This window comes from Odocoileus virginianus, chromosome 7 (assembly GCF_023699985.2).
Source record: "Odocoileus virginianus isolate 20LAN1187 ecotype Illinois chromosome 7, Ovbor_1.2, whole genome shotgun sequence".
NCBI classification, from domain to species: Eukaryota; Metazoa; Chordata; class Mammalia; order Artiodactyla; family Cervidae; genus Odocoileus; species Odocoileus virginianus.
Window position 1 is genome coordinate 16,414,596 of NC_069680.1, and position 12,979 is coordinate 16,427,574.

Sequence of the window (12,979 nt, forward strand, 5' to 3'; positions counted from 1 at the left end):
CCAGGGATGCTCAGAGCCTGGGAGGCTGAATGGTATGTTGGTGAGGGCTGGGCTCAGTGCTGTTGCTGGCTTCAGTTCTGAGTTTGGTTAACTAGTTACTTAGCCTGGGGCCAGTTACTGCCTTTTTCTAACCTCATGTTCCTCATCTGTCAAAGGCAGTGATCATAGGGCTGATCTAATAGTATTTGAATGCGCGTGTGCTAAGTTGCTTCAGTCGTATCTGACACTTTATGACCCTGTGGACTGTAGCCCCACCAGGCTCCTCTGTCCTTGGGATTTTCCAGCCAGGAATACTGGGGTGGGTTGCCATGCCCTCCTCCAGGGGATCTTCTCAACCCAGGGATCCAGCCTCCATCTCTTATGTCTCCTGCACTGGTAGACAGGTTCTTTACCACTGACATCACCTGGGAGATCCCAACATCATTTGGGAGAGTATTAAATAAGATAATACTTACAACGTGATTACTCGGCAAATAATAAATTATTTTTATTATCATTAATTTTGCTTCTTAAAGTAAGGGAAGTAGTAGGTGAGTAGGAGATCCTATTGTTGTTTAGTTGCTTAGTTGTGTCTGACTCTATGATAGTCCATGGACTGTAGCTCACCAGGCTCCTCTGTCCCTGGGATTTCCCAGGCAAGGATACTGGAGTGGGTTTCCATTTCCTCCTCCAGGGAATCTTCCCAACCCAGGGATCAAGCCCCTTGTCTCCTGCTTTGGCAGGTGATCATTTATCTCTTGAACCACCTAGGAAGTCCCAAGGGATCCTGTTGGCTAGTAATTATCCTAGATCAGGGGTTTGCAAACCTGTTTTTAAAGGGCCAGGTGATAAAATATTTTAGGCATTTCAGGCCACATGATGTCTGTCACAATGATTGAACTATGGTTGTGGTGGGAAAGTAGCCACAGACAATATGTAAATGAATGGGTGTGACTGTGTTCCAATAAAACGTTATTTACAAAACAGGTGGCAAGTACATAGAGTGAGATTTTTAGCACTGAACACCTGTATGTAGGAAAGAAGTAAAGGTCACAAATCAGTAACTTCAGCTTCAACCTTACAAAATTAGAAAAATCATCTGAAACAGAGAGCTTTATACTCCCGGTTGCTGCCGTTTTTATTTTATTTATTTATTTTTCGGCTGTACTGGGTCTCATCGCTGTGCACAGGTTTTCTCTAGTTGTGGCCAGCAGGCTTCTGATTGCGGTGGCTTCTTTTGTTGCAGAGCACAGGCTCTGGCGCACATCAGCGTCTGTATTTTTGGCACCTAGGCTCTGCAACTGTGGCTCCCAGGCTCTAGAACACAGTTCAATAGTTGTGGTACACGGGCTTAGTTGCTATGCAGCATGTGGTATCTTCCTGGACCAGGGATCAAACCCGTGTCCCCTGCATTGGCAGGCGGCTTCTTAACCAAGGAGCCTCCAGGGAAGTCCCTGTTTTTTGAACTGGGCTTGAGGGATGCCAGGCAAAGGATGAACATCTTATAACCTGTCAGGGATTCAGGGGGAGTTTCTTGTTATTACAGACCTTGATGAACCTTCCACAGTTTCTCCTACACAGTGAACATTTAACAAAATCATGAATGTTGGATTAGAAGCTCCCAGAGGGACAAGGACTTTGCTTTCTTTGCAGCTGTGTATCCAGACACTGGAGGGAAGCCTGAAGTAGAGCTGGCACTCGAGCATTTGAATGAATTATTGGTACAACATCCCTGGAGCCCAGATAGGCAATACTGATCATCTCTAGGCTTAATTAAAAAGCTGTGTCACTGAATGAGTGTTATTTAAAACATCATGAGGCCAGTGATGCCACTGGGTACCAATTTTCTGGTTGGTTTTTTTCCTTCCAGATGGCAGATGATCAAGGCCATATTGTGGAGCAGGGACCTGAGGATCCCGAAAACAATGATACAGTTGATGCAAAGCCAGACCGGTCCTCTTTTGTCTCATCGATCTTCAGGTAAGTTTCCTTTCTCGCTGAGTTAAAGAGGAACCCTGGGTCACTTCAGCCTGTCATGCCTCTGTCATCTCCACTCACCCATGCGAAAGGGGGCCTTCAGGGGAGGAAGTCTGTGCTGTGCATGGGAGATTTGTGCAGAATCCTGCCTGCTGTGTATGACAACACTGGGGTCCCCCTCTGCACTCCTCTGTCTCTAGGGTAAGCCCAGGTGTGGGGAGCCAGGCTCCCCATCAGAGATAAACTGCAGCCAGCCTCCTTTGGGAAAAAGCATGGGCTACTGCTTCTGCCAGTTAGGACCAGGCTTGGCTGAAAAGCCAAACTGGGAACCATAGGATAGGAGATTTTAGGGTAGCACTCTGCTGATTCCTACCTTTTCTCTTTTTTCACTTCTTAAATCCTGAGCTTTACATTTAATAATAGCAGCTTCCTTTATTAAGCCTTCATATGTCAGCTCAGTATTGCATGTAATCCTCACAACCCCAGTAGCTGGTTCTGTTCTTACCATCACTTAACAGGTCGGTAAACTGAGGCATCATGAGATTTAGTAGCCTGCCTTTGTGATGGCAGTGATAGAGCTGAGATTAGAATCCAAGCAGTACCAGCACTGCTCACAGCCCTGCTATGCTTTCTACTTAAAAGTACAGCTGCAGGGAAGTGGAGGAGCCCCTACCTCCCCTCCTTAACATTGGTCATGGAGAGGCAGTGAGTGGGGCTCCCTGGCAAGAGGCAAGGGTGGTCTGTGGTCAGAAGCATCAGCCTTCTTGCTAGCTCCTGAACCAAGCCCCATGTTGGAGAGACAGCAAGGAGGATAAAGTCTGAGGTTAGGGAGTGCTCCCCAGCAGTGCTCAGGAAGGGAATTGCTGGTGAAGAGGGGCATGCTGGCTCCCTGCAACATCCCACGGACAACCTTGGGTCACATCATCCCAGACAAGGCTCAGAAAAGTAGGAAGACCTCAGCATCCTAGATCTGTATTCCACTGGCACTGGTTGCCATTTAGGGCCAAAGATATCCCATGAGATGACCAGAAAATACAGCTCCAATTGCTGAAAACTTTTCAAAGTCATGAGGTCGGGTGGTCCAGGTTAAACCATTCCCCAGTGCAGTAGCCTTCAAATTTTTCTGCTCACATACCCCCCAAATAATGTAAAACTAAGGCATACTCCCCTCATACACTTTAAGATGACATACAAATTTCTTGTCAAAATAGTTGCAAAGGATGTAATAGTATTTCTGTTTTCCCATCTCTCTTGAGTATTCAGGTTAAGTAAGTTGCCTCTAAGTAAAAGAGGAACTGGAATCGTGTAATAGTCATTTCATAAGTCTTAGTAAAGCCTTTTGTTTTACTTCCCAGAAATTATGAAAATGAAAAGGGTATTGTCAAGACTAACATTTAAAAATCATCCCTTTAAGTGTATGGAGTCTGATTCTTTAGTAATTTAACCCATTAGAAATGTTCATGAACAAGCTGTCCTGTAACATCTATAATTTTTATATTGTTTCTTTTTTCCCCCAAACCCCTTTTTGATTGTTTCTCTCCACAGTATTTTATTCTCATGTAATAGACTTAGTTGCTTGAAAGTCTTTTATTGATCACCTCATCATACATCTCTTTAACATATATATGTATGCATATGTACATATGCAGAAGTTTGAAGACATTTTTCCAGGTTTTATGAGTATTAAAAGAAATTTCTCCGAAACTAAGTTATTGTTTTTTATTCACAGTTGACCCAAGCAAATATATGTTGATAAATTGTTAGTGCTGTTAAATCATTTTTTGTAGAAATAATTATCAAATATGGGAGGGGAGGGCATTTAAGAAGCTAGTTTGTGAGTAAATGGACAAATAATACTTTTTGCTAGAGTAAGAAAGAGCTTAGTATCATCATTTTTACCTGTCTTTCATTTTTAGAGATAAAAGTGCTGAGATATGGTGAATAAGTACATGGGATGGCAGGAGTTTTGTTATTATAATGTCACTTAATTCTTTCACTTCCTTCTCAGTTCTGTGCCAAAAATGACAACTCAATTATTTCCTTCTTCAATTGTATTGAAAATAAAGAATTGGAAATTACCTGACTTACAAAACAAATTGTTATTCAACCCTTGAGACCTTTAATTTTTTTCAGTTTCTGGGAAGTACACCAAAAAAGACTTTATTAAAACTCCTCAAATAACTATTAACTAAACCTGTTTCTGTTTTACTTAAAGGCAACTTGTTTAACCCAAAATGCTCCAACAGAGATAAGATAATTAAAATCGCATTAACAAGTATTTTTCAGTATCATTTTGGTGAGATGCTTTTAGGCCGTCTGCTCTTTATTTATTTTTGAAAACTGGCCCTTTCTCCTCGTAACCCACTCCCCTTCTTTGTTCTCCACCTGAGTTATCGACACGGTCCTTCAACAGTCACCCAAGCCAGGTGAAAAGGAGGAAAGAAGGGAAGGGCACAAAAGCCAGTGCGGGGCTTTATTTATTCGCTTATTTGTGATTAAGTGTTTGCTTTGCTCTCCAAGGGCTGGAGCTCAGTGATAGAGTCTTTGGGAATAGTCAGAGTGTTAAAAGTCCTTAAAGGAGAGTCACACCACTCTCATTTCATCCTATCACGTGTATTTTTTAAAATATTTTTTTGATATATAATTGGATCTAAACAGCCCCGTGTGGCCCCATATCACCCTATTTCTGATGCCATCCTTCACCCTGATCAGACTCTTGTGTAAGTATTCATAACGAGCCCCTACCTCCTCCTTGAGCACACAATGCGAGTCAGGGAGACTCATGGACACCGATGTTTGACTGGCCCTTTGTTTGATGATGTGGCAGTTTCTATGTCTTCTAAGATTCAGGGTGGTGTGCAGTCCACCCTTCTCTTCTGTCAGCGAGGTGGGAGTTCATAGAGGGGCGGTGGTATTGTACTTAGGCAGACCACTTGTAGGAAAAATACAGATGGAAATTGAGGGTCTGACAGTTCATTCATTTAAAAATGTCTGCATCCCTCAGAAAGTCTTTGAGTACCCTGGTTAGAGACTGCTGACTGGAAGACCCACCATCTTGCAAAAAATAGGTGTGGTCTTTGATGTGGGGTTTTTTTACCCCCATAAATTCTTTGGAAAGGTGAATAAGCCTGTATATAATCTATATTCTGGTCCACTATACCTTTTTTATGTATTAGTTTCTCAGTTTTTGCAACCCCATGGACTGTAGCCCACCAGGCTCCTCTGTCCATGGAATTCTCCAGGCAAGAATACTGGAGTGGAAAAAAAAAACTGGAGTGAGTAACCATTCCCTGGTTCCAGGGCAACTTACCTTCTTTACAGTGTGGCTGATATTAACATTAGACTTCGTATTATCAAAATAAGTAGTAAGTACCCTTGCAAAATATTTAAATTAAATTCCATCTTCTGAACTGCTTATTTTAGTTGTATGAATTGCATCCATAATTGTTGACTTACTAAACAGTGTTTGAGCTACATTAAATATCAATTTAATGTTGTCTTCATCCAGGTTGTGAAATATTAGTTGCTTATTTTCTCTGCCTTCACTCAGATCTGACCGTATACCCACATTAGATAGTATACCAGCCACCTACCAAACAGACAATTGAAATTCAATCAAAATGCATGACAAACCCTTAAAATTTAGATTTTTTTCCTCCCTTTTTTTGTTTGATTTTTTTGCTTTTTAGCTTTAGTAGAATAGAAATTTCTTTCATCTAGTAAAGTATCTTTAAAATTTTAACCACTTGAGATACCATTTTGGTCACTAATTGATTATTTCATTTGTTCATTAATTTTTAAAAATTTATTTATTATTTATTTTTGGCCGTGCTGGGTCTCCTTTGGGAGGTAGTTTTGGTTGCAGTGTGTGGGTTTCTCATTGCAGTGGCTTCTCCCGTTGTGGAACACAGACTCTAGGCATGTGGTCTTCAATAGTTGTGGCACGCAAGCTGTTACTCCACCACATGTGGAATCTTCCCGGACCAGGGATCGAACCAGTGTCCCCTGCATTGGCAGACAGATTCTTATCCACTGAACCACCAGGGAAGTCCCATTCAGTAAATATTTACGGAGTGACTGAGAGAACGTAAGTCCCTTGCAGTAAGTCCCATAGTTGACTAGTGACAGAGCCAGGATTTGAACCTCTACTCACCTGCCTCTCAAACCGAGCTCTCAACCACCACTCTCAGTTGCCGCCTCATGTGCCAGGTCCTGTGTTGGGCCCTGGGTTTGCAGCCGGCAAGCAGACCAACATGATCAGTGTGGTCTCTGCCTCAGACACTCACACTCTGGTAGGGAAACCATACATGGAACCAGTAACTGAAGTGTGACGGTGTCAGGAGTGGGCAGAGCAGAGATGGGGGGAGATGGGCCGAGCCGGATTTTAGAAGGACTTGTCTACAGGTCACAGAACGGATCTGGAATTGGTTCTAAGGATGGGGAGGTTACTAAGGGGTTTAAGCCGTAGACTGACTTGATTGATGATACCTACAGAAACCCACAAGATCACCCAAGCTGCAGCACCGAGGAGGATGCTCTGAAGAGGGGTTTGTGGGGAGAGGAAGCAGGTTAGGAGCTCCCCAGGCAGAGTGGACGGTGTAGATGGAGCGGGATGGGGGCCTCCAGAGCTTCTGAGAGGTAGAAGTTGTCAAATTTTGACCAAATGGAAGAAGAAGCCAGAGAAGAGATTGACAAGAGGAGAGTGACACCTGGATCCCAGGGAGTGTTGAAGGCGGCTCGTGCCCACTGAGCCCTCTAGCTCGGCAAAGGGGTCAAGCCCTTCCTATTTGCAGTGTTGCAGTGATAGCACTGCAGCAGCGTTTGCTGCCTTTCAGTTCCTCCCTGACCGTGCCTGCTGCCTGTGGCTTTGCTGACCAAAACCTCCTGAGAAACTTGGATGGTATCAGAGACCTCGTATGTGATGGGGTGAAACTCCAAGTGTGATTAAGACAGGATGATCTGAAGCAAAGAGGGAGTGTCCCTTATCACACCTGGACTATGGACATTCCACACTTACCATCTGGGCTTTATGGATTCTGACTGGGGTTGTAATTCTGTAACTGGGGTGACCTGAACACAGCACTAGATGCTGGTTGTTTCCTGCAAGTCTGACAGGTGTGTGGCAGCCCCTCCATGGTTCCCTGTGTGGAGTGTGGGGAACTTTGCATCCCTCACGCCAGAGGGGTGGGTGCAGCCTGTGGCGTGGGAGTGTTGCCGCTCTGGGTGCCCCCTGCAGCTGATGGCAGGCACCTTCCCCTTCCTGTCCCATCCCCAGTTCCCTTCTCTAGGTGTCAGAATTGCAGGAAGGTAAGGCAGTGGACTCGATGGACATGAGTTTGAGCAAGCTCTGGGAGTTGGTGATAGACCGGGAAGCCTGGTGTTCTGCAGTCCATGGGGTCGCGAAGAGTCGGACACGACCGAGTGACTGAACTGAACTGAAGGCAGTGGAGAGGGCAGTAGCACCCCATCTGTCTCTAAGTGAGGACCTTCACCCTCCACTGGAAACCGCAAAGACTCCGGGAAACAAAAAGACCCCTCTTTTCCCCCCAGAAGTCTGGCTGGGATGGATGCAGTGGCCTAGGTGGTCCCAGGCCCTTTGACTTGTCTTGGTTTTTTTTTGTTTTTTTTTTTTGTCTCACTGCCACTAGATGGCATGACAGCATCGTTTTATTTCCATTTCATTGCATGCATGCTCAGTCATGTCTGGCTCTTTGCAACCCCATGGACTATAGCCTGCCAGGCTTCTCTGTCCGTGGGATTTTCCAGGCAAGAATACTAGAGTCAGTTGCAATTTCCTCCTCCAGGGGATTCTTCCCGACCCAGGGATCAAACCCAGGTCTCTTGAACCATCGGGGAAGCCCATTTCATTGGGCCTTGAGTAAGTGAAGTCACTCAGTTGTATCCAACTCTGCGGCCCCATGGACTGTAGCCTACCAGGCTCCTCTGTCCATGAGTAAACTAGACTATTCCTTAGTTCACATTTCTTAAAACTCAAAACTTTATTAAATAATGTCTTCTACTTATCTGATTATTGAAGTACACTTGGAAAAGACAGAGAACCTCAAAGTAAAAATATTTAGAATGTAAAATTTAAATTAGCAAAGTGTTTGGACTTAGCAACTATATTCCAATAAACTTTTTTAAGTAAAATGGAAAAAGTTCCATAAAAAATTGTTTTAAATGAGTTAGAAGTAAGTGCTGCGTGCCCTCTGTTCTGTACCTGTTAATCTAACCAACTGTGGATTGAAAATATTGGGAGAGGGGGTTCCAGAAAGTTTCAGAAAGCAAAATGGATTTGCAGAGTGCCAGCAACTATTTACACAGCATTTATATTGTTTTAGGTATTATATAAGTAATCTAAGGATAATTTAAAGTATAAGGGAGGATATGCCTATATTGTATGCACACGATGCTAAGCTGCTTCAGTCATGTTGGACTCTTTGCAACCTCCTGGATTGTATCCCATCAGGTTCCTCTGTCCATGGGATTCTCCAGGCAAGAATACTGGAGTGGGTTGCCATTCCCTTCTCCAGGGGATCTTCCCAACCAGGGATTAAATCCCCATCTCTTAGGTCTCTTGCTTTGGCAGGCAGGTTCTTTACCACTGGTGCCACCTGGGAAGCCCTATATGCCCTGTTTTAAACACCATACTTGAGCATCCAAGGATTTTGGTATCCTCAGGGGTCCCAGAACCAATCGCCCTCAGATACGAAGGGACAACTGTGTGTGTACCATCTATGTTCATTATGAGCCATCATTTTTGAACAAGACTTCATGTCATCTGAGCACTGGAAGAAGGATCTCTCTTGATATTAACAGTAACCCTAGATCTTAGCCAAGGTTACCTGCCATCCATGTTAACGATGTGGTCCCTGCTCTGGATATAAACTCAAGTTTATATCCAGCTGGAGGAGGAGGGACTCGTCAGAGAATAGACGGGTTATCGGGGGACTGGGGGACTGGAAGAGCCTGCCTGGCGGGGGTGGGGGGTGGGGCACAACGCCACGGGGAGTGATGGTCAGGCCAGGCCATACAGCACAGGTCTCCGTGGAGGCCCTTGAACAGGCTGAGTTTTGTCCCAGTGGCACCGCTGGAAGCCAGGGCAGATACAAAACCAAGTCCTGCCCAGTAGCCTGGAAGATACCCCCTCCCAGCAACACTGCAGCTGAGAAATCAGAGACTCCTTTCTGAGCTCTGCTCAAGGTCACTATTAAAGGAAATAAAAAATGCAGAAAACAGATTACACAGGCTCTCAAACTTCCCCGGGGCCTTGGTGGAGCCGGGGGTGTCCCTGCCGAGGGGTGTGTTTATCCTTCCAGTTCCTGAGTGAGGAGGGCAGGAGAAAAGCCTTGTTTTCGAAGCTTGATAAACTTCCTACTTTTGAGGCGCTGGCTCAGATCCCATGGGCTTTCCCCTGTGTGTCATCTCTGAGGTCCAACTTCTGTCCTTCCTGGAGTGTGTTTCATAAATAGCACTTGGTTGTAATTCTTCTTTCTCCTGGGCTACAGCTTGAGTTGCTCCACCAGTAAGTGTTATATGTAAACAGGTCCCTATTTTGTTTTTAAAAAGTGCTCTTTGTGTGGTTATAAGAAAGATCCAGGTGGCCTGCCTGTTCATTTGGAGGGGGGTGGGCGAATTGGAGAAAAGCAGAAACAAAGCAGACTTTAGCTTATTCCAAAGACTGTGTCCCTAATTAAGCAAAAGTCATTCAGTCATACTCGTTGATTGAAACAGACCAGGTCCAAGCACCCTAAAAGAAAAAGAACTTTAAAATATACCCAGGCAGTTTACTTTTTTTAGTAAAGGTAGCCTTCAAGTTCAGACCCTGGAATCCTGGAGGCCTGTCTCCCAACTTTTTATATAAAGAATAATCATGGTTTAATGATGTAGTTGAAGCAGTGATGGTATTGCTTAAAATACCAGTGCAGTGCAGAGTTGGACAACTCAGGTTCAGATCCTGGCCCTGAGTCCCACTCTAGTTGAGTAGAGTATGAGTAACTAGAGCAAATTTTTTGGCTTTCTTGAGTCTCAGTTTCCTCATCTATGTGATAGAAATATCAATACCATCCACTGGGTTGTTGGTGAGAATTAAAGGACCTGATGAGGGAGAAATCTTAGATCCGTAATTTCAAACCAGAGAACTCCTTGAAAGGTAATTTATGCAGTTCCCCTTCTGTAATGATCAAAGAAAGTGAAGACCAGAGAGGTAAAGTCCTCTATTCACAGTCACCCAGCAAGACCAAGACCCAGGTCTAACTTGGGGTCATTGCATCAAGTGCCATCCACAAGTGCAGTGGCATCGAGCTATTCAACCATATTAATCCACCAGCGGGGCGGTTTTTTTCTTCCACCCAAGTGGGTCAGCAAATTTAATTCTTCATTGAAACTGCTCCCTTTCTGCTTCACTTCAGCTGAGGGATGGTATACAGACAGCATTTCAACAGGGCTAGCGATGGGCTTTCTGATAAAGGGGGCCATGTGACCATTTCAGGAGCAGCGAGCCACACCTCTGAAACTTGATCAGGCAGTCTAAAACTTTGAAGCCATAACTTCTACATGTATAGGTGATTGCTCTTCTAGAAGAGAAATAACAAGCTATAAAGTTAGCAGAAAAAGTGAGGAAGGAGTTTGGGAGAGAATGAATACATGCACACGTATGGCCAAGCCCCTTTTGCAGTTCACCTGAAACTGTCACAACATTGTTCATTGGCTATACCCCAATACAAAATAAAAGGTTTAAAAAAAGGGGAGAAAGGGCGGTAAATAGTAATAGAACTTTTCAGACACTGTTAGCATAGAAGTCCAGTAATAAAAAAGTACTATGAGAATAAGACCCATTGTTTCCCAAGGGAACTTGTAGTCACAGTAAGAAATGTGCATTATGGTCTTGCATGATCAAACCCCAGCTCACTGGTGCTTAGGGCTTTCTGTCTGGCCTACAGCTGGTAAGATGACTTTGTAAACTCCGCAGCTGAAAGTGGAAAAGGTAGATGAAGTGGTTGTGAGAGAATCAAAATGGAGTGTCTGAGCTGTTCTCGGTTCTGGAGCCTGCAGCCACAATACAGATACCACTGCGTCTCCCACTTTGTTCTAGGCTATTTAAAGAGAATTCAGTGCTTCATTTCCCATGAATGAGTTTTTTTTAAGTCGTGCATCAGTTTTTATTGCCAGAGGTCTCTATTCTTTTTTAAAGGAGGAAGTTGGAAATATGGAGGCTGATAATTCTTCTCCTTAGCCTGACTTTAAACTGACTTTCTTTCCCAATGTAAGTGTATATTTGCAAACGTAGTTTCAGAGAGGAAGGAATGGAGCCAGTTTTCTCTCCTTCATAAACCTGAGGATGGCAAGTGATTAGGAGGTTTGCCCAGGAGAGCAGATGTTGTAACTCGACTTCATCAGCTTCACACCTTTCATTGACTGTGACCCTGAACCAGGAAATTGAGAACAGCACTGCTGAGCTGTTTGCTTAATAATCTGGGTTTTTATGTGTTCACCTCTTCCTCATTGCATTTGGAGGAGTGAGATAGGAAAAGTGTAGTCATTTCCTGAACCATTTGCTTTTTCCAGGACGCTTGTAAAATAATTATATGCCTTATTTGAAAATTAAGATGCTTGATATACCTCTATAGTCTTTTGTTTTATTACTTACAGTACTATCTTGAGTATCTTGATAAGGAAAAAAAATAACCTTAATGAATTTGAACTCTGATTGAACACACACTCACTTCCTACTTTCATTCACTTACATAAAATTTTACATCTTTTCTCAGTTCCTATGTGTGCTGTTTAGCCACCTTTTTGTGCATTTGGCACTTCGGTGGGTTGCCTACATCTGCATGCTCATCACTTTAAATAGCTGTGTAGTATTTTATTCTCCCTATCCTCTGTCCCCTGCTTGGCCGTTGCCCCATTGTTTCTAGTTTTTCATTCTTAAAGATGGTGCTGCTGGCTGCATCTTCGTGGAAGTGTGTGGGTTTTCCCTTGGGCCTCCAAGTTCCTGGAAAGTCACTTTTTCTCTAGGGAGCCGTCCGGGAAAAGGGAGGAGGCAGCCACGTGGAGCCTGGGCATTTCTGCCGGTCAGCAGAGAAGGGGGAGGCCAGTGTGATGTTCCCAGCCCCAGTGTGAATGGTCCTATGGAAAAGTCCAGCGTGCAGTTCACTGCTGATTCAGTCACAGGCCTTCAGGGCCGGGCGGACTGTGCCAGTCTCCTGCCCCTGCTGAGCTCCGAGCATGTTGAGTTTTTATTATTTCAGGGAAGAAGGAAACTCGCTGCCGGTCATCGCAGGGCGAAGCGTAGTTCTGATGCAGAGGGGGGTGCTTTCGGATGGAGACATGAGGTACCACCTTCACTCTTTTCCTTCCTCTCGGTCTTGTTCTGTGCCTTGGTGTGTCCCAACTGCTGGGGATGCCCTCTCCTTAAATCTTGAAACCATGAATGAATCATCGCAAAAATATTTAGACAAAGCAGCTATGAAAACCGGAGCTCTGGTTCGGATCGAAGCAGCCCTAGGGAATTGTGTGCCTGGTGGTGTGTTTACTTTCGTGTTGATGAATGTCTGCAAACAGAGCTACTGGGAATCCTATTCATGGAGACACTTTAGAAAATAAATAGGAGCGGGTTTGGGTGCTTATATATTCCCTTCCAAATATAGAAAGGTATAATTCACATTTTGAGCAGCCTAGGGGATCTGTAAGAAGATAAAACCTGTATTTATTCACTCCGATGATGGGGAAAATTATACTTGTGCCGAGTGTATTATAAAAATTTATTGTGCGCCTTCTGAGGTTTTTTACTTCTTTGTAAAGTAGGCACAGTATTTTTATCCTATAATGTTTTCTGGTATGAGTGACTGTGGATTTTTCAAGGAAGTCTTTTTATATAAATAACCATCGGAGCTTGGTTGTAATTCTTTGTCTCTTGATGTTGCTGAAATGACTGAGTTAGCCATGCACTGTGAAATTTGAGGTTCTAAAAAATGACTCTCAATCTAAGAGGTTAGAATTATCTAGTTCCTTCCTGATA

At 44.0% G+C, this 12,979-nt stretch overlaps 1 protein-coding gene across 5 annotated transcripts in view; it reads left to right on the forward strand.

Annotated features, from left to right (window-relative positions):
* Nucleotides 1-12,979, forward strand: part of CASP7 (caspase 7) — a 40,528-nt gene that overhangs the window by 5,289 nt on the left and 22,260 nt on the right. For all 5 annotated transcript variants that reach the window (XM_020913665.2, XM_070470216.1, XM_070470217.1 and 2 more), the window contains one exon: nucleotides 1,850-1,959. In XM_020913665.2, coding sequence (XP_020769324.1) covers nucleotides 1,850-1,959 — 110 coding nt within the window. The remainder of the gene's footprint in view (nucleotides 1-1,849; nucleotides 1,960-12,979) is intronic.